This window comes from Pseudonaja textilis, chromosome 1 (assembly GCF_049901715.1).
Source record: "Pseudonaja textilis isolate UNSWEBS1 chromosome 1, rPseTex1.2, whole genome shotgun sequence".
Lineage (NCBI taxonomy): Eukaryota > Metazoa > Chordata > Lepidosauria > Squamata > Elapidae > Pseudonaja > Pseudonaja textilis.
This window is the reverse complement of record NC_141990.1, coordinates 322,305,914-322,324,966: the sequence shown is the minus strand read 5'-3', so window position 1 is coordinate 322,324,966 and position 19,053 is coordinate 322,305,914. Positions and strand designations below refer to the sequence as shown.

Genomic DNA, 19,053 nt, shown 5'->3' with positions numbered 1-19,053 from the left:
AAAACCAAACAGCCGGTTGGCCACGTTAAAGATTAAAAGCAGAGAGGTGGAGGGTTTTTTTTGTGTGTGTGTGTTTTTCATGAAAAGCAGATAAGCGCTGGAATCGAAGGAGAAATTTCCTTGACAGAAAAAAAAATCAACCGATGGAACAGAAGTTGCCTTCGGAAATTGCGGGAGCTTCATCACTGGAGGCTTTTAGGAAGAGATTGGGCGGCCATCTGTCAGAAGTGGTGTGGGGCTGGGGTGTCAAACTTGATTTCATTGAGGGCCGGCCGCATCAGGGTTGTATTTGACCTGAGGGGGCAAGGTGGGCGTGGCCAACTTCTCGTCATTCATATTGGGGGGCGCCTGTGGTAGCCAATTGCTGAGGCAAGACTTCCATCAGACCCTCCCTCTCATTATAATCCTTCCTTCCTTCCCTCCTCTCCTTTTTCCTTCCGTCTTCCTTCTCCTTTCTTCTTCCTTCCCCTCTTTCCTTCTTTTTTTCTCCCTTGATCTCTTCCCTTCTTTTTCTTTTGTTTTTTCCGCTTTCCCTTTCTCCTTTCCTGTCCCTTCTTGCGTGCTCAAATGCAAAAGGGGGAAACGTTTATTTCCTTTTGTTTTTTAGTTTGTTTTGCTAGCCTTCTGTAAGCGAAAACGGAGCTTGGGGGACTGTTTAGGCTGGCAGAGGGCTGCGCACGGCCTACAAATCCCCTTCCTGTTCTGTTCTGTTCTGTTGCATATTGCATATTCCATTCCATTTTTTCTATTCTATTCCATTGCCATTTCTCTTCTGTTCTGTGGGAATTCAGGCGGATATACTGTAATGGCGTTTTCCTTTCCTCCTGCCCTTTCCCCCCTTGCAGACGGAGATCGCCAAGCGGCTGAATGTCATCTGTGCTCAGCTCATCCCCTTCCTGTCTCAGGAGGTGAGTGTCATTCCAGGGTCATTCCTTTCTCCCGTCCTACCTTCAGGGGCAGGGTGTAAGATTCTCAGCTTTAAAAAAAAACACGAAAACATGGAGAACCTGTTTGGTTCACTGACGGAAGGCACCAAAGCTAGAGACATGAAAGCCAGCTGGGTGACTTTGGACCCATCATGAGGAGACAACGAGTTCAAGTCCTGCCTTAGGCACAAAAGCCAGCTTGGGTGACTTTGGACTTATTTAATTTCAAGTTTATTGTGAAACACGTTCTTGAAACAATGAAATTACCCTTACTGCTGGGTTTTGTCCCAGATCCAACGTGATCTAATCTCAGCATGTAGGTTCATAGTTTGGTCCAGTGGTTAAAGCACCAGGTTACAAAGTGAGAGATCATGAGTTCAAATCCTGCATTAGACATGAAAGCTGGCTGAGGGACTTTGAGCCAATCACCAGGAGACTGGGGGTTCTAGTCCTGCCTTAAGGGATGAATGCCATTCAGGTGATTTTGAGCCAATCACCTGGAGACTGGGAGTCCTAGTCCTGCCTTAGCAATGAAAGCCACCTGGGTGACTTTGAGCCAATCACCAGGAGACTGGGAGTTCTAGTCCTGCCTTAGCAATGAAAGCCAGCTGGGTGACTTTGAGCCAATCACCAGGAGACTGGGAGTTCTAGTCCTGCCTTAGCAATGAAAGCCAACTGGGTGACTTTGAGCCAATCACCAGGAGACTGTGAGTTCTAGTCCTGCCTTAGCAATGAAAGCCAGCTGAGTAACTTTGAGCCAATCACCAGGAGACTGGGAATTCTAGTCCTGCCTTAAGTGATGAATGCCAGTCAGGTGATTTTGAGCCAATCACCAGGAGACTGGGAGTTCCAGTCCTGCCTTAAGGGATGAATGCCAGTCAGGTGATTTTGAGCCAATCACCAGGAGACTGGGAGTTCTAGTCCTGCCTTAAGGGATGAAAGCCAGCTGGGTGATTTTGAGCCAATCACCAGGAGACTGGGAGTTCTAGTCCTGCCTTAAGGGATGAATGCCAGTCAGGTGATTTTGAGCCAATCACCAGGAGACTGGGAGTTCTAGTCCTGCCTTAAGGGATGAATGCCAGTCGGGTGACTTTGAGCCAATCACCAGGAGACTGGGATTCCTAGTCCTGCCTTAAGGGATGAATGCCAGTCGGGTGACTTTGAGCCAATCACCAGGAGACTGGGAGTTCTAGTCCTGCCTTAAGGGATGAAAGCCAGCTGGGTGACTTTGAGCCAATCACCAGGAGACTGGGAGTTCTAGTCCTGCCTTAAGGGATGAATGCCAGTCAGGTGATTTTGAGCCAATCACCAGGAGACTGGGAGTCCTAGTCCTGCCTTAAGGGATGAATGCCAGTCGGGTGACTTTGAGCCAATCATCAGGAGACTGGGAGTTCTAGTCCTGCCTTAAGGGATGAATGCCAGTCGGGTGATTTTGAGCCAATCACCAGGAGACTGGGAGTTCTAGTCCTGCCTTAAGGGATGAAAGCCAGCTGGGTGATTTTGAGCCAATCACCAGGAGACTGTGAGTTCTAGTCCTGCCTTAAGGGATGAATGCCAGTCGGGTGACTTTGAGCCTATCACCAGGAGACTGTGAGTTCTAGTCCTGCCTTAAGGGATGAATGCCAGTCGGGTGATTTTGAGCCAATCACCAGGAGACTGGGAGTTCTAGTCCTGCCTTAAGGGATGAATGCCAGTCAGGTGATTTTGAGCCAATCACCAGGAGACTGGGAGTTCTAGTCCTGCCTTAAGTGATGAATGCCAGTCAGGTGATTTTGAGCCAATCACCAGGAGACTGGGAGTTCTAGCCCTGCCTTAGCAATGAAAGCCAGCTGGGTGACTTTGAGCCAATCACCAGGAGACTGGGAGTTCTAGTCCTGCCTTAAGGGATGAATGCCAGTCGGGCGATTTTGAGCCAATCACCAGGAGAGTGGGAGTTCTAGCCCTGCCTTAGCAATGAAAGCCAGCTGGGTGACTTTGAGCCAATCACCAGGAGACTGGGAGTTCTAGTCCTGCCTTAAGGGATGAATGCCAGTCGGGCGATTTTGAGCCAATCACCAGGAGACTGGGAGTTCTAGTCCTGCCTTAGACATGAAAACCAGCTGGGTGACTTTGAGCCAATCACCAGGAGACTGGGAGTTCTAGTCCTGCCTTAAGGGATGAATGCCAGTCGGGCGATTTTGAGCCAATCACCAGGAGACTGGGAGTTCTAGCCCTGCCTTAGCAATGAAAGCCAGCTGGGTGACTTTGAGCCAATCACCAGGAGACTGGGAGTTCTAGTCCTGCCTTAAGGGATGAATGCCAGTCGGGCGATTTTGAGCCAATCACCAGGAGACTGGGAGTTCTAGTCCTGCCTTAGACATGAAAACCAGCTGGGTGACTTTGAGCCAATCACCAGGAGACTGGGAGTTCTAGTCCTGCCTTAAGGGATGAATGCCAGTCGGGCGATTTTGAGCCAATCACCAGGAGACTGGGAGTTCTAGTCTATGAAGTGATTCTGGGCACCTTGGACGTAAAGGAGAAAGATCAACCCACCACTATGATGATTTAAAATAGACTCAGAGTATCCAAAGTTTTGTGAATGATAATCATGTTCCTCAACCCCTTTTGTTTTTCGGTAGCACCAACAACAAGTAGTCCAGGCGGTGGAGCGGGCCAAGCAGGTGACGGTGGCAGAACTGAATGTGGCAATCGGGGTATGTAGGATTCCCTTTTCTGTCTCCTGTTGAGGTTTTCAAAGAGACTAATTGTGGTTTTTGGCGAATCTGGATCATTTGACACTTCTCTGGCACACTTCTCTGTGTTTTAAGGAGAAACTTCTCATTGCTGGGAGTTGTACAAGATTAGACAAACTTTACTTCTAGGTGTTGAGAAACTCTGGTGCTTTTGAAGAGACCGACGGCCACTTCTGTGACTGAATTGGTTTTCTGGGAAGCACAAAGGTTGGACTATATGATCTTTAGGGAACCTTCCAACTCCACGACTTTAGAATGCTTTTTTTTCCCTGCAGAGTGCAAAAGTTTGGACTAGATGATCTTTAGGATGCCTTTCGGCTCCACTATTTTAGAATTCTGTATTTTTTTTTCTGCACACTCCCCTCAAGGGCTGGACTAGATGACCTGTAGGGAACCTTCCAACTCCATGCCTTTAGAATACCTTTTTTTTTTTCCTGCATAGTGCAGAAGGTTGTGTGTGATCATGAATTACAACCTTTTTCACCAGTAGGGAGTCCTCGACTTAGGACCACCGTTGAGCCCAAAACATACATCGCTAAGTGAGAAATTGGTTAAGTGAGTTTTGCTCCACTTTACGAACTTTCTTGTCACCGTTGTTAAGCGAACCCCCCTAGCTGTTAAGTTAGTAACATGGTTAAGTGAATCTGGTTTTCCCCGTGGACTTTTGCCTGTCAGAAGGGAGTCACGTAACGTCCGGACACTGCATCTGTCATAAGCCACAGCGGTCAGACTAATATGAACCGGTTGCCAAGCATCCGGATTTAATCATGGGGATCCTGCAAAGGTCATAACTGTGGGAAATGGCCGTAAGTCCCTTTTTTTTCAGTGCTGTTGTAACTTCGAACAGTCACTAAATGAACTGTTGTAAGTGGGGGACCCCCTATAAGGAATCCTTGTATTTATGACCTTTGCAGGTCGATAAACGGGAAAAAAATCCCGAGGAACGTAAGATCCGCTTTCTCATACTAACTGCTTCACTTAATAACTGAATCGCCGAGTCCCAATTCTGGTTTCTAAACAAGGACTGTAACGAACTGAATATATATATACACACTAACTCGATACCCGTGCTTCGCTACGAAACTATGGGGTCGGGCTTAGTTTTTGGGGAGGAAAATAAGGGGGGGGGGGGAATTCTGCCTCTGCCTACCAGCATCCATTGGTATTCATCTGGCTAGCATCCTGTCAGTGTGTGAGAAAGTGGAGGGCTGTTTGGAAAGTGAAATAGTATTAGCTGTGTGAGCAAGGAGGAGACAGCAAGGAGCCTGGGCGTGGCTTAGCTCAACTGTTCTGACCTAAAGCTGCTTGCTGGTCTGAAACTGAAACTAAAACTCCTCCTCTGCTTGTGTTTTGCATTTGGGACAGATATCCTTCCAGGTGGGGAGGGGGAATAGAACTTCTTAGCATCAGAGCATGTTAATAATATAGGAAATACTCTCTGGTGGTCATTTCGAAAAATCCTTTCTTAGTGAGCACCTAGAAGCCAAGAGGAAGATACGTGCCAAATTTCAAGTCTGTAGGCTTTACGGTTCTGGAGATTTTGTGATGATGTGTGAGTGGTATTTCGCTTTTATATACATAGATTAATTCCACGACACTCTGAAGAAAAGAATAGAATACAATACAATATAGAGAACAGAATAGGATTACAGAATAGAATAGAATATAGGATAGGATAGAATTAGAATGGAATGGAATAGAATAACAGAGTTGGAAGGGACCTTGGAGGTCTTCTAGTCCAACCCCCTGCTTAGGCAGGATTAGAATAGAGAAGAGAAAAGAATGCAGAATAGAATAGAGTATAGAATAAAATATAGAATAGAATAATAACTTTATTGTCCCTTCGAACATACACTAATCGGCATACATTAAAATCAAATTTTGTTGCCTCCAGCCCTCAGAAGGGTCACCCCCCCTCCAATATATACTACCTAGTAAACTCCGACCCCAATTGCAGTCGTAAGCCGAGGACCTTCCGTATTTCTTTGCCTCATTTGCTCTTTCAAAATGCTGGCGGTCTCCAAAGGAACGTCACTCGGATCGGTCGCGTTGACGATTTCCGGCGGTTTAAAAATCCCCCCCCCCTTTTTTTTTTTTTTTAAAAAAAATCTAAGGATGCCTCGTATTTTTGAATGCTCTGCTTTGCGCATCGTATACGTGGTGGTGGTGGGAAACAAGAGAGGTTTTTTTTTTATGCCCTCGGAAATTGCCAACGATGATGCTGGCTCCAGTGCAATTGCCCCGAGGCCTTTGTGGCGACTCAGTGGTTGCTTTTTCCTTAATATTTGATTTGAGGGCCGTAATCGAGGGTGGGAGAGAAGGCCCTGCTGTCTAAATCGGATCCTAATGGATGCCTTGCTTCTTCCTGGTTCTACACACACACACACACGCACACACACACACCCCTCCTCGCCCGGTTTGCTGCAAATCTGTCTGAATCCTTTTTGTACCCCGCTTCCTTTTTTTTTTTTTTGCAAGATTCTTCTTGAGATCATTCATTATTTACCGAGCTGAGCCTCGACTCCTGCAAACTTTGATGGATTTTGCTGCGTCCTGGGAAATTGTATTTTTTTTTTGTTGTTGTTCAAATTGTCTTGGTTTTCCTTCGTGTCTTTGCATCTCTTATGGGGAGGAGGGGTACACGGGCTGGGTTTGTTGGGCAGGGGGGTGGGTGGGCTTTTCCTTTGCAGGAAGGCCGTTGCAAAATTTAGGGCAAACAAATGTGACCCCTAAGTCCCAGCTGGTGGTTTGGGGGGTACATAAAGGGAGAAAGAGACGTAGCCGTCTTACACCGCTGGGTATTAAATTCAATGGAGGATATTCTGATTTGTGGCGTCCTTGGTGGTCTCTTGAGTTGGGCTGTTTTCTTGCAGGCGTTTCATGACCCAACTAGGTAACATCATCAGGGCTAGAAATGGGCGGGGTTTGTGGAGAAGGACCGTGGGGTCCTTGGTGCTCTCTGAGTTTGGTGGTTATCTTGCTGACATTTCATGACCCAACTAGGTAACATCATCAGGGCTAGAAATGGGTGGGGTTTGTGGAGAAGGACCGTGGGGTCCTTGGTGCTCTCTGAGTTGGGCTGTTTTCTTGCAGACGTTTCATGACCCAACTAGGTAACATCATCAGGGCTAGAAATGAGCGGGGTTTGTGGAGAGGAGGAGGAGGAGGAGGAGGGTTGCATGACCCAACTAGATAAACTGTAAATGCGGATTGATTGCCCAGGGTTCAAAATGTGATCACATGACCACGGAAGGCAGGGGGAAGCCAATGAAGCTTTGGAACGTGGTCGTAAGTACAGCTAGTCCTCGGCTTAACAACAGTTCATTTAGTCACCATTCCAAGTTGCAACGGCACTGAAAAAAAACGAGTCGTGGGCATGTTTCACACTTAGGACCATTTTTCATGCTTTATGACCGTCACAGCATCTCTATGCTCGTGTGATTTACATAGAATAGAATAGAATAGAGGAATAACTTTATTGTCACTTTGCCTTGGTGGCGCAGTGGTTAGAGGGCAGTTCTGCAGGACTACTTCTGCTGACTGCCGGCTGCCTGCAATTCGGCAGTTCAAATCCCACCAGGCTCCAGGTTGCCTCGGCCTTCCGTCCTTCTGAGGTGGGTAAAACAAGGACTCAGATTTTGGGGGGCCATAGGCTGCCTCTGCAAAGCACTTAGAGAGGGCTGTAAAGCACTGTGAAGCGGTATAAAATTTTAAGTGCTATTGCTGTTGAATGTACACTAATCGGCATGCATAAAAATGAAATTTCGTTCCCTACAGCTCCCAAAGGGTCACCACCTCCAATATACATGACATTAACACAACTAAAACAAACAAACAAACAAATAAACAAATGCAAAATTATGCATATACATTATATTAGGGGCCTCCAACTGTGGCAACTTTAAGATTTGTGGACTTCAACTCCCAGAAGGCTGAGGAATTCTGGGAGTTGAAGTCCACAAGTTTCTCCGCGTCGTATAATGCCGGGGTCTTTGCCTGCTGAGGAATTTTGGGAGTTGAAGTCCACAGGTCTGACAGTTGCCAAGGTTGGAGACCCCTGCATTATATAATAACAGAGAAACAACACCGTTTAGTTCACTTGACATACTGACTCACATTTATGGCGGCTCGCAACATCCCGGAGTCATATGACCTTTTCAAAAGGAAAAGTCAAGGGGGAGGAGGGAGAAGCCAGATTCACTTAACGACTGTGTTACTAATTGAAGCACTGCGGCGATTCACTTAACGAAGGTGGCGCGGACAGTCGTTGAAACGGAGCAAACTCTCTTAACAAATGTCTCACTTAACAGACATACATTTTGGGCTCTACTGCGGTCGTAAGTGGAGGACAGCCTGTACCTTTTGGGAGGGATCTATTGTAAGGTTGAAGGGTCGGTTGCATTTTATCTTTTATCTTTTTAACCACCCACCCTGCAGAAATCTCTGGGGATGCTGCCTTGCTCAGATAATCAGGGTTGTGCTGACAGTCTGTCCCTTTATCTTTCTACCAGCTCAACTCTGCTTTCCATTCAGCTGCCAAGCCTCCTAGCAGCTAATATCTAATTAATAAAAATTAATGTAGCAATAACCATATAAACCATAAAAGGGGAGGCATTAAAACCAAGCTGTGGCTCCATGCAAACAGGGCTGCGTTTTTCAACCGGCGTGATGCACATGCAGTTGTGCCAGGGGGGGTTATTTGTAATGCGCCACGATATTTCTTTCCCCCTTTTTTGTATTGTGTATATTCTTCACAATCTTCTTCTTTTATATATATATAAAAGCGAAAAAGCACCTGCGCATCATCACAAAATCTCCAGAACCGTAAAGCCTACAGACTTGAAATTTGGCATGTATGTTCCTCTTGGCTTCTAGGTGCTCACTAAGAAAGGATTTTTCACAATGACCATCAGAGAGTATTTCCCATATTATTAACATGCTCTGATGCTAAGAAGTTCTATTCCCTCTCCCCTCCCCAAAAACTAAGCCTGACCACATAGTTTCGTAGCGAAGCACGGGTATCAAGTTAGTGTGCATATATATATTCAGTTCGTTACAGTCCTTGTTTAGCAACCAGAATTGGGACTCGGCGATTCAGTTATTAAGTGAATCAGTATGAGAAACTGGATCTTACGGTCCTCAGGATTTTTTTTCCGTTTATCGACCTGCAAAGGTCATAAATACCAGGATTCGTTATAGGGAGTCCCCCACTTACAACAGTTCATTTAGTGACTGTTCAAAGTTACAACAGCACTAAAAAAAAGGGGCTTACGGCCATTTCCCACAGTTATGACCTTTGCAGCATTCCCCATGATCAAAATCCGGATGCTTGGCAACCGGTTCACATTTCTGACCATTGCTGTGTCCTGAGGTGCGTGATCCCCTTTTGCAACATTCTGACAAGCGAAGTAAACGGGGGAGCCAGATTCACTTAGCGACCATGTCACTAACCGAACGACTGCAGGAATGCACTGAGCGATGAAAAAAGTCATAAAGTCAGGTTGGACTCACTTAACAACTGTCTTGCTTAATAAATGGAGGTTCCGATCCCAATTGGCATCATTAGTCAAGGAATGGCTTACCAAAATGGCCAATGGTGAAGACATCATTGAAAAGAAAAAGGATTAAAAGCCAGTGCTAAAGTCCCAAATATTAGATAAGAGAGCCAGTTTGGTACAATGGTTCAGGTGCTGGCTTAGAAACCAGGAGACAGTGAGTTCTAGTCCTGCCTTGGGCACAAAAGCCAGTTGGGTGACTGGGCCACAATCACCGGGAGACAGTGAATTCTAGTCCTACCTTAAGAACAAAAACCAGTTGGGTGACTCTGGGCCAGTCACCGGGAGACGGCGAATTCTAGTCCTACCTTAAGCACAAAAGCCAGTTGGGTGACTGGGCCAGTCACTGGGAGACGGCGAATTCTAGTCCTACATTAAGCACAAAAGCCAGTTGGGTGACTCTGGGCCAATCACTGGGAGACAGTGAGTTCTAGTCCTACCTTAAGCACAAAAGCCAGTTGGGTGACTCTGGGCCAGTCACTGGGAGACCGTGAATTCTAGTCCTACCTTAAGCACAAAAGCCAGTTGGGTGACTCTGGGCCAGTCACTGGGAGACCGTGAATTCTAGTCCTGCCTTAAGCACAAAAACCAGTTGGGTGACTCTGGGCCAGTCATTGGGAGACAGCAAATTCTAGTCCTACCTTAAGCACAAAAACCAGTTGGGTGACTCTGAGCCAGTCACTGGGAGACGGCGAATTCTAGTCCTACCTTAAGCACAAAAGCCAGTTGGGTGACACTGGGCCAGTCACTGGGAGACAGCAAATTCTAGTCCTACCTTAAGCACAAAAGCCAGTTGGGTGACTCTGGGCCAGTCACTGGGAGACAATGAATTCTAGCCCTACCTTAAGCACAAAAACCAGTTGGGTGACTCTGGGCCAATCACTGGGAGACAGTGAGTTCTAGTCCCTCACTCTCAGCCAAACAGGATGATTGTTGTTGGGAAATTGTTGGGAAGAAGGATTACTCGATACGTTAGCTGCCTTGAGTTACTTACAAAGTATTAAAGGCAGGATTTAAGAAATCAAATAAATACTAAAGGGAAACTTCAAAACCTTAAAATGCAAACATAGAACCAAAACAGCGCTTCTCTAAACAATACAAAAAAAAACACGGTTGGTCGACCTCTAAGGCTCTTTAATTCCTTTCTGTCTCCCCAGCACCAGCTCCAAGCTCAGCACCTCTCCCATCACGCGCCCCCCATCCCGCTGACCCCTCACCCTTCTGGCGTCCAGTCGGCCAGCCTCTCCGGCCTCGGAAGCGCTTCTGGGCTGCTGGCTCTGTCAGGAGCATTGGGGACGCAAGCTCACCTGGTTGCCAAGGATGACCGAGGGCTTCTCGATGCCGACCGAGGTAGGTTCCTCCAGATAACCTTGGTTCTTCATTCTTTGAGAGTGAGCTATAAAAGATTTTTCCTGATCGATCAAATTAGCTTAAATGGGGGAGGGTGGGAAGGCTGGGTCTAGCAGGACAACCCTGGCAAATTTAAGGTGCGCAGACTTCAGTTCCCAGAATTGTCCAGTGAGCATTTGTGGACTTCAACTCCCAGAATTCCCTAGCTACCATTTGTAGACACAACTCCCAGGATTCTCTAGCCACAGTTTGTGGACTTCAAGTCCCACAATTCCCTCACCAGCATTTGTGGACTTCAAGTCCCAGAATTCCCCAGCTACTGTTTATGGTCTTCAACCCCCCCCCACCCCCCAAAAATTCGCTAGCTAGCATTTGTAGACAAAACTCCCAGAATTCCCTCACAAGCATTTATGGACTTCAATTCCCAGAATGCTCTAGGCAGTGTTTGTGGACTTCAATTCCCAGAATGCTCTAGTCACTGTGGACTTCAATTCCCAGAATTCTCTCGCCAGCATTTGTGGACTTCAACTCCCAGAATTCCCTCACCAGCATTTGTGGACTTCAACTCTCAGAATGTTCTAGCCACTATTTGTGGACTTCAACTCCCAGAATTCTCTAGCCACTGTTTGTGGACTTCAACTCCCAGAATCCCCTCAACAGCATTTGTGGACTTCAACTCCCAGAATCCCCCAGCCAACATTCATAAATTTCAGGTCCCCGAATTCTTAAATTCTTTAAAATGTCTTTAAAAGCCGCCCTAATCGAGAAAGATTGCTGCAACTTGTGGGCTTTCATTGTGGTTCCCCTAATTATGCAGAAACGTTAAATGTCTAGTTTAAAATGATTCTGCCGAGAAGGTGACTAGCTCACATTGTCTGATATTGGGAGGAATAATCATGGTGGTTTGGGAATTCTGGACGTTGAAGTCTGCATACCAGGTTTGAGGAATACAGCACTGGTGTTTTGAGTCGGTTTGAAAGAATGCACCGATCTTAAAAAGTCTGTTTTGCTTGTGTGTGTTCCCTGTGAAATGTGCTTTATAAGGTGGGAATTTAGGGGCTCCCAATCAAAATTTAGAAATGGGGTAACGGGGGAAAAAAATGTCAACGGCTCCTAAAAGTAAAAGAGGTATAAATGTGGAGCGGCTGGCTAGATAGCTGTTGGAGTTTGCTGTTACTTGCTCATTTATTTATTTCATTCAGTGTATTTAACTCAAAGGGTGCCCAACTTTTAAGACTTCGGGACTTCAACTCCCAGAATTCCAGGACTTGGGGAATTCTGGGAATTGAAGTCTCCCAAGTCTTCGTTGCCAAGGCTAGACACCTCTGATTTAGCTCACGTTAGGTAATTTACTAATGGACAATTTGCATCGTAGCTACAAGTGTTCCTCGACTTACGACCAGTTAGAGACCATTTGAAGTTCAAATGGCGCCAACAAAATTAACATATGACCAGTCTTTGGCACACATGTTGGTTGCAGCGTCCTGCGGTCACGTGATCACCCCTCGTGACCTCCCCAGCTTATTTCTGGCAAGCAAAGCCAATGGGAAAAGCTGACAGGGAAGGTTGCAAATCATTACAGTGTGATGTCTCACTTAACGACCGCAGCGATTCCCGTAATCAGACTTAACAGCAAAGAAAAAGAGATCATAACTTCGCTGAACACCAGAAAAAAGCCTGTAAAATCACGATGCTTCGCTTTGCGGCTGCCCCCGTATAGCGACAAATTTTCCCAGTCGTAAGTCGAGGACTGCCTGTATTTCTAAGATTATGGGCTGCAAAAGTTTACCTGTGCCAGGAGTCGGGGAGAAGAGAATTCAGAGTGCTTTTCCACACTAATCACCCGGTCTCACTTATTGCTGGCCCCCGAGACGAATGCCAGCCTTCCAATATGAATAATTTTAGGGGTGCAATTTTGACAAGGAATAAGGGGGGGGGGAATGCATCCATTTGGGGGGAGCTCCTCCTCCCCAAATTCCCTTGAACCACCCACCCAACCTCCTCCAAATTAAAGAGGCGGAGAAGCGCAACCCCGCGATAATTTAATTTTTACATTTTTGTGCCGTTGCGGGAAGGTGTTTTTATGTACAGTTGCAGGCCGGGATGAGTGACATTTTTGGTGTTTTGACACTAAAATCCCTTCTCTTCTTGCCTTGTTGCCATTCCATGTTGCCATGGTGACAGAGAGAGACCCTGGGCCGGTAAGTATCTTTGCTTCCCCCTCCCTCCTTTCTTTCTCTGCACCCTGTCCCTCCCAATTGCTTCTCCTTCCGCCTAACCCCCAGCAGGGAAGAGAAGCTGTGAACCAAAGAGACTAGGAAAAAAGGCGGTTTATCTCCAACGGAGTTTTATTTATTTATATTATATATATATATAAAATTCCTGGATTGCCTCGTGCAAGCATCACCCTACTTACATCTTCATCTGAGCCTCTGTAATATATATATATATACACACATACACATACACATACACATATACATATACATACATACATACATACATACATACATACATACATACATATTACAAAGGCTCAGATGAAGATGTAAGTAGGGTGATGCTTGCACGAGGCAATCCAGGAATAAGGACCAAGCAGCTTGCAGAAAAATCTGACAATTTGAAATTTGCTGGGGGTTTTTTTTGCATCTTAATGCAAATAATTGGAGACAATTGAGGAATAAGGACCAAGCAGCTTGCAGAAAAATCTGACAATTTGAAATTTGCTGGGTTTTGGTTTTTTTGCATCTTAATGCAAATAATTAGAGACAATCGAGGACTAAAGACCAAGCAGCTTGCAGAAAAATCTGACAATTTGAAATTTGCTGGTTTTTTTTTTTTTGCATCTTAATGCAAATAATTAAGAGACAATTGAGGAATAAGGACCAAGCAGCTTGCAGAAAAATCTGACAATTTGAAATTTGCTGAGATTTTTTTTTTGCATCTTTAATGCAAATAATTAGGGACAATCAAGCAATAAGGACCAAGCAGTTTGCAGAAAAATCTGGAATTGCTGGGGTTTTGGTTTTTTTTTTTTTTTTTTGCATCTTAATGCAAATAATTTGGGACAATCAAGGAATAAGAACCAAGATGCTTGCACAAAAATCTGAACAATTTGAGAGTTGCCGTTTTTTTTGGCATCTTAATGCAAATAATTGGGAGACAATCAAAGAATAAGGACCAAGCAGCCTGCCTAAAAATCTGACAAAATTGAAATTTCCTTGGGGTTTTTTGGTCCTGAATGCAGGTAACTGGGGCTTTTTCTGGACCAGATTCTGCAGGCTGAGCCCCCCCCCGCCCCCGGGTTTCTCGACTCGGAAGCTCTGTCCGAAAACGTGTACACTCGGGGGTGACGAATTCATCAATCCAGCGCAGAATTTTTCCTTTGCCAAGCAAAGCGAGAAGGCAAAAACCCCAAAAAGGAGAAATAACTATCAACGCTTTCCTTGGAGGGGGAGGAATTTCCTTTCTGTCTTGGAAATAAGCAGGAAGGAGGTTGGCAGGAGGGGCGGGGGGGGGAAATGCCCCTTTGACTTACCCCCGGTCCTCGCGCTTACAACCCAAGCGGCATCCCCACAGTCACAGGATCAAAATTTGGGATGCTTTCCTGGCTACGGGCAGCTCGTCCTCGACTTACGACCCCCGTGGAGCCCAAAGTTTCTGTCGTTTAAGTGAGGCATTTGTTAAGTGAGGTTTGCCCTGTTTTACGACCTTGGTTGTTAAGTGGATCCCTGCAGTGGATAAGTTAGTAAGCCGGTTGTTAAGCGAATCTGGCTTCCCCCGTTGTCTTTGTTTGTCAGGTGGTTGCAAAAGGGAATCACATGACCTTGGGACACAGCAACAGTCATAAGTATGAATCCGTTACCAAGCATCTTTCCCTTCCCCTCTTCCCTCCCCTTCCCTTCCCTCTTCCCTTCCTCTTCCCTTTCTCATCCTTTCTCTTTCCTTCCCTTCCCTTCCCCATCCATTCCCCTCCCCTTCCCTCTTTCTCCCCCTTTCCTTCTTCATCAGTTCCTTTCCTTTCTCCTCCACTTTTTCATTCTTTTGTTTGCTTCCTGATCTATCATGTATGACCCCCTTCCTTTCTCCTTCCATCCGTTCCATCCTCCCTCCCTCTCCCTCTTTCTCTTCCTTCCCCTTTCCTTCACTCTTTTGCTTTCTCCGCTTTGTTACAGCTACAACACCCAAGTTGTGCAGCGATGTGACGTGCTAGGGTGTGCATTTCCTGCTAGTCGTCCGCTTGATCCCCCAGAGGCTACCCTTAAATCAAAAGTGACTTGTGTGGAAGAAGCTTTAAACTTTAAACAGACCTTTCAAAGGTTTACAGATTCTATCCAAACACACACAAACACACACAAACACTGATCCACACTCCAGCCTTTTGCACTCCTAAATCCACATGTTCTCAAGCGTGTAAATCTAGAATTGTACCTTTACCCTGGTTGCTCAGTGGAGCAATTCACCCCGCACAGTAAGTGTAGATTAACAAAACACCACTGTTAAAATAAGGGACGAGCTCGTTGATCCGCAATTAGCTTTAATAGAGAATGTCCTGGGAACTCACCCATAATGAAATTATTCTTCTTCCCGTTCCGGTTCAGAAGTGTCTAAATTTTTCACACTTACAGTGTTTGCAGCCTCCCCGTGATCATGTAATCAAAATGGCAGCTGATTCACACTTACGACCGTTGCTGTGTTCTAAGGTCACGGGATCCCCTTTTGCGACTTCTGACAAGACAAGGCAACACTTGGAAGGCAGATTCACTTAACAACTATGTTACTATTAGTGTCGTGCCCCTGTCAGAATCTTGACTTGGAAGAGGAAGCCGAACAGCTGACAGGGAGTGGGAGTGCAGCTCCGTTGGCTGTGGAAGAAACCGGAGAAGGGCAAAGTCCGGCTGGGCAGAGCAGGGGAGAGGTAGAACAAGGGAGAGGGAATCCGGAGGAAGACCCAGGCTCACCCCCTCTTCGCCCTAGGGCACGCAAGGGAGGAATGGAGAAGAAAGCAACGTGGGTTGCTTGGCTTACGGGGGAGGAAAGGGCCCTGATTCCCTTCATTAGCTGCAGCTGGGAACACAGTGTATAAAAAAGGCAAGCTGTGTGCAGCAAACTGTTGGGAGCAAACCTGAATTTATCGGGTATCGTGTGGCTTATCTTTGTTCCATGCACCTTCCCAACTGTATGAGTTTTGCCATGCTTTCAAGTCTGAAATTCCTGCTCCTGCCCTGTCAAGCTAATTACTTCCGTTTGGCTTGTTTGGACTTTAAGTTACAGTTTGTGTGTACCTTGTTTTGGACTAAATTTTCTACAGCTAAAGGCTGTTCCTGGGAGAGTTCTTCTCTAGCACCTGGACATTGGGGGCAAAGTTGGAGATAATAAAAAAGACTCTTATTGCTTATTTGACTGTATTGCCTCTGTGCCAAGCCCCGGGTTATCACAATTAGTTATCCACTGCAGTGATTTACTAAAAAGCTGTGGCAAGAAAGGTAGTAAAACAGAACAAAATTCACTTAACAAATACCTCCCTCAACAACAGAAATGTTGGTCTCGGTTGTGATCGTAAGTCGAGGACTAACCTGTATAGACTTATTCTTTTTTTTTTCTCTGCTAAATAACCCACAGATTTTTTTCACATCAGGTTAGGCTAGAATTAAAACAGGGCAATAGATACTTGAGGATCCTCAACCGTGGTTTGTAAGTTGAGGTTTAGTGGTTTGTTAACCCGCTGAAAAAAGTGACTTAACGGCTGCTCCTCACACTTATGACCATTGCAGCATCCCCAGAATTTTTGACGTGATCAACATTCAAGTCCCTTGGCAAATCAGCATGTATATTTGGCATTTATGTCCTGGGGGGCGTCCTGTGATCAACATTTGTGAGATCCCCAGCTAGATTCGAACATGCCAAGTCAATGGGGCAAGCCAGTTCCCTTTACAAGCACGTGGTTCGCTTAACAGCTAAAGTGATTCACTTAACAACCGTGGGGCAAAAAGATTGTAAAACCGGGTATGGCTTACTTAACCGCCACCTTGCTTAGCCATCCTGGAGCCAATTGTGGTCGTAAGTCAGACACTGCCTGTATTTTTGAGGGCGGGGGGTGGGGAACACTCGCTGGCTTAGTGTGTTATCTGAACCCTGCTGAAAGTTTATGTCCCTTCGGCTGTCAGGGCTCCGCCGGTTACCCCCCATTTAAACCATGAGTCTCGAGCCAAACTTCCAAAACTTCAAAAGGATTTATTAACATGTCAGGCACTGCCTGGATGTAGCTGACTCTGAGACACATCATTCATTGTCACCCTTGACCCTGGTTTTCCCCCATCCCCAGGGTGTATATTCTCCAATGGGATACATCCATAGCCCGGAGTCATCAATCATGTTCTCCAGTTAGAATTTTGTGTGGCAGAAACTTCAATCGCCTAGTTCCTAACTTTGAAAACTATTTATGGAATGCACTTTTGGTTTGCAAGCTGCCGCACTGCTCCCCCGTCCCTTTCTGCTGGCAATTCTGAAAAGACCAGGGAAATATTTTAGGAGTTGACCTTGGCTTTCCCTCCTGCAGAGCTCTTTAATGCTGTCCAACGGAGAAAGGATGCGAGCCATTTCAGATTACTTGAACAGTAGCAAAAAAAGGAAGACGGACAAAGAATACGGCACGGATTACGTGAGTGGCTTCCCTTCTTGGAGCCAGCAGTCTTTGGGAAGGAGGGTTGGGTGGAACTGAGTCAGCGGTGCTATGCTGCCAGTTCGCACCGGTTCTAGCGATCCGGTTCCGCTGGTCAGCGGTTGGCCCCGCCCACCTGGCCCCACCCTTTCCTGTCCTATATTCCCTTTGTTTGTAGCTCAGCTGATAGGCGCGGCAGAGTGGATTGCCGCGCTTCAGCTGTTTTACTCACCAGCGCCGACGGTAAGTTTTCATGCTTAAAAATTGCTCTTCCCGCCCGCCCACAGAATCAGTAGTAAAATATTTTGAATTCCACCACTGAACTGAGATTTTGTGCAAGTGGGTGACGGAGTCGGATTGTGTCATCGGTTGGCCTAACGTTGCTTCGAAAACTTGGCTAATCTTTCCTCCCTTCTAAAACTTGCAGCCCAGATGGGGATACAGGTAGTCCTCGACTTATGACCCCAGTTGAGCCCAAGATGTCTGCCGCTAAGCGAGACGGTTGTTCCCTGGGTTTTGCCCCATCTTACGACCTTTCTTTGCCACAGTTGCTAAGTGAATCGCCACGGTTGTTTGTTAGGAACACGGTTATTAAGTGAATCTGGGTTCTTGTTTGTCCAGGAGGTCACCCAAAGGGATCATGTGATCCTGGGACACTGCACCCGTTGTAAGTATGGGTCAGTTGCTAAGCGTCTGAATTTTGATCACATGACCTGACCGTGGAGATGCTGCAACGGTCGTAAGTGTGAAAAACAATTGTAAGTCAGCGGCTTCAGTGCCATTGTAACTTTGAATCACCATTAAATGAACCGTTGTCAGTTATTAAACAAGTAGTCCTCGAATTACATTACAACGGTACTGGAAAAAAAAGTGACTTTTCTCTTACTTACGACTGTCGCAAGATGCCCATAGTCGATTGGTCGCCAACTGGTGGGCTGTAGCTCACTGGTGGGCTGTGAGAAAATTTGGGGGTCAACAGAGAAATGTCACCCCCCCAGAGCACCCCTGAAGCAATTAATCCAGGCAGCATGGGAACACAAGGCTGTCCCACATGGCCTGCGGGAACACAAGGCTTGTGTCTCTTGCGTTGCAAACAACACGAGGTAGTGAGGGGAGGGGGGAAAGGGTGAACGGGGGGCGGGGGGGACGACTTTCCGCTTCTTTCTTTTGCTTTTGGCTCCATGCAAGGAAAGCAGCAAAAGTCTTTCTTCCTCTCCCCCAAACTGTGCCAGGAGAGAAAGAAAGACAGTTCTGCTGCTTCTGCTGCTTTCCTTGCATGAAGCCAAAAGTCTCTCTCTCTCCCCCTGAAAACGGAGCTGGGAAGAAGGTTAGGAATGTGGCTGCCTTGGAGTATGTGTGTGAGAGAGAGAGAGAGAGAGAGAGAGAGAGAGAGAGAGGAGAGAGGATATTCTGTGATCAGTAGGAAAATGGGGTGGGGAATTTTCCTGCAGACTTTTTTGGGATTTTCCCAGGGATTCTGCAGACACAGTCCTAGGAAAATCCCCCCAAGAGTCTGCAGGAAAATCCCTCTCCCCGTTTTCATACCGATTGCAGAATTCTTTCTCTCTCTCTCTCTCTTTCTCCCCCTCTCTCTCGTGGTCTCTTGCGCTCCCTCCCTCCCTCTCCCTCCCTCTCTGTCTCTCTCTCTCCCTCCCTCCCGAGAACTAGTAGTCTGCAGGTATTAAAATTATGAGTTTGGTGGTCCTTGAGGTCACGAAGGTTGGCGACCCCTGCCAGAGTCACACAATCAAACTTTTGGCAGTCGGCAACTAATATAAATTTAACATTATATATATTTACAAAATGCTTTTGATACGGTTGCAGTGTCC

The 19,053-nt window shown here is 46.3% G+C and overlaps 1 protein-coding gene across 5 annotated transcripts in view; it reads left to right on the top strand.

The window, feature by feature from the left end:
* The window catches only part of LOC113435348 (transducin-like enhancer protein 1), a 65,106-nt gene that overhangs the window by 24,274 nt on the left and 21,779 nt on the right, over window positions 1-19,053 (top strand). For 2 of the 5 annotated variants that reach the window (XM_087922658.1, XM_087922659.1), the window contains 5 exons: window positions 846-908; window positions 3,545-3,619; window positions 10,371-10,563; window positions 12,748-12,764; window positions 17,123-17,224. In XM_087922658.1, the coding sequence (XP_087778784.1) occupies window positions 846-908; window positions 3,545-3,619; window positions 10,371-10,563; window positions 12,748-12,764; window positions 17,123-17,224 (450 nt within the window). Of the gene's footprint in view, window positions 1-845; window positions 909-3,544; window positions 3,620-10,370; window positions 10,564-12,741; window positions 12,765-17,122; window positions 17,225-19,053 lie in introns of all 5 variants that reach the window. The other 3 variants (XM_087922660.1, XM_087922661.1, XM_087922657.1) reach the window with 2 other exon arrangements.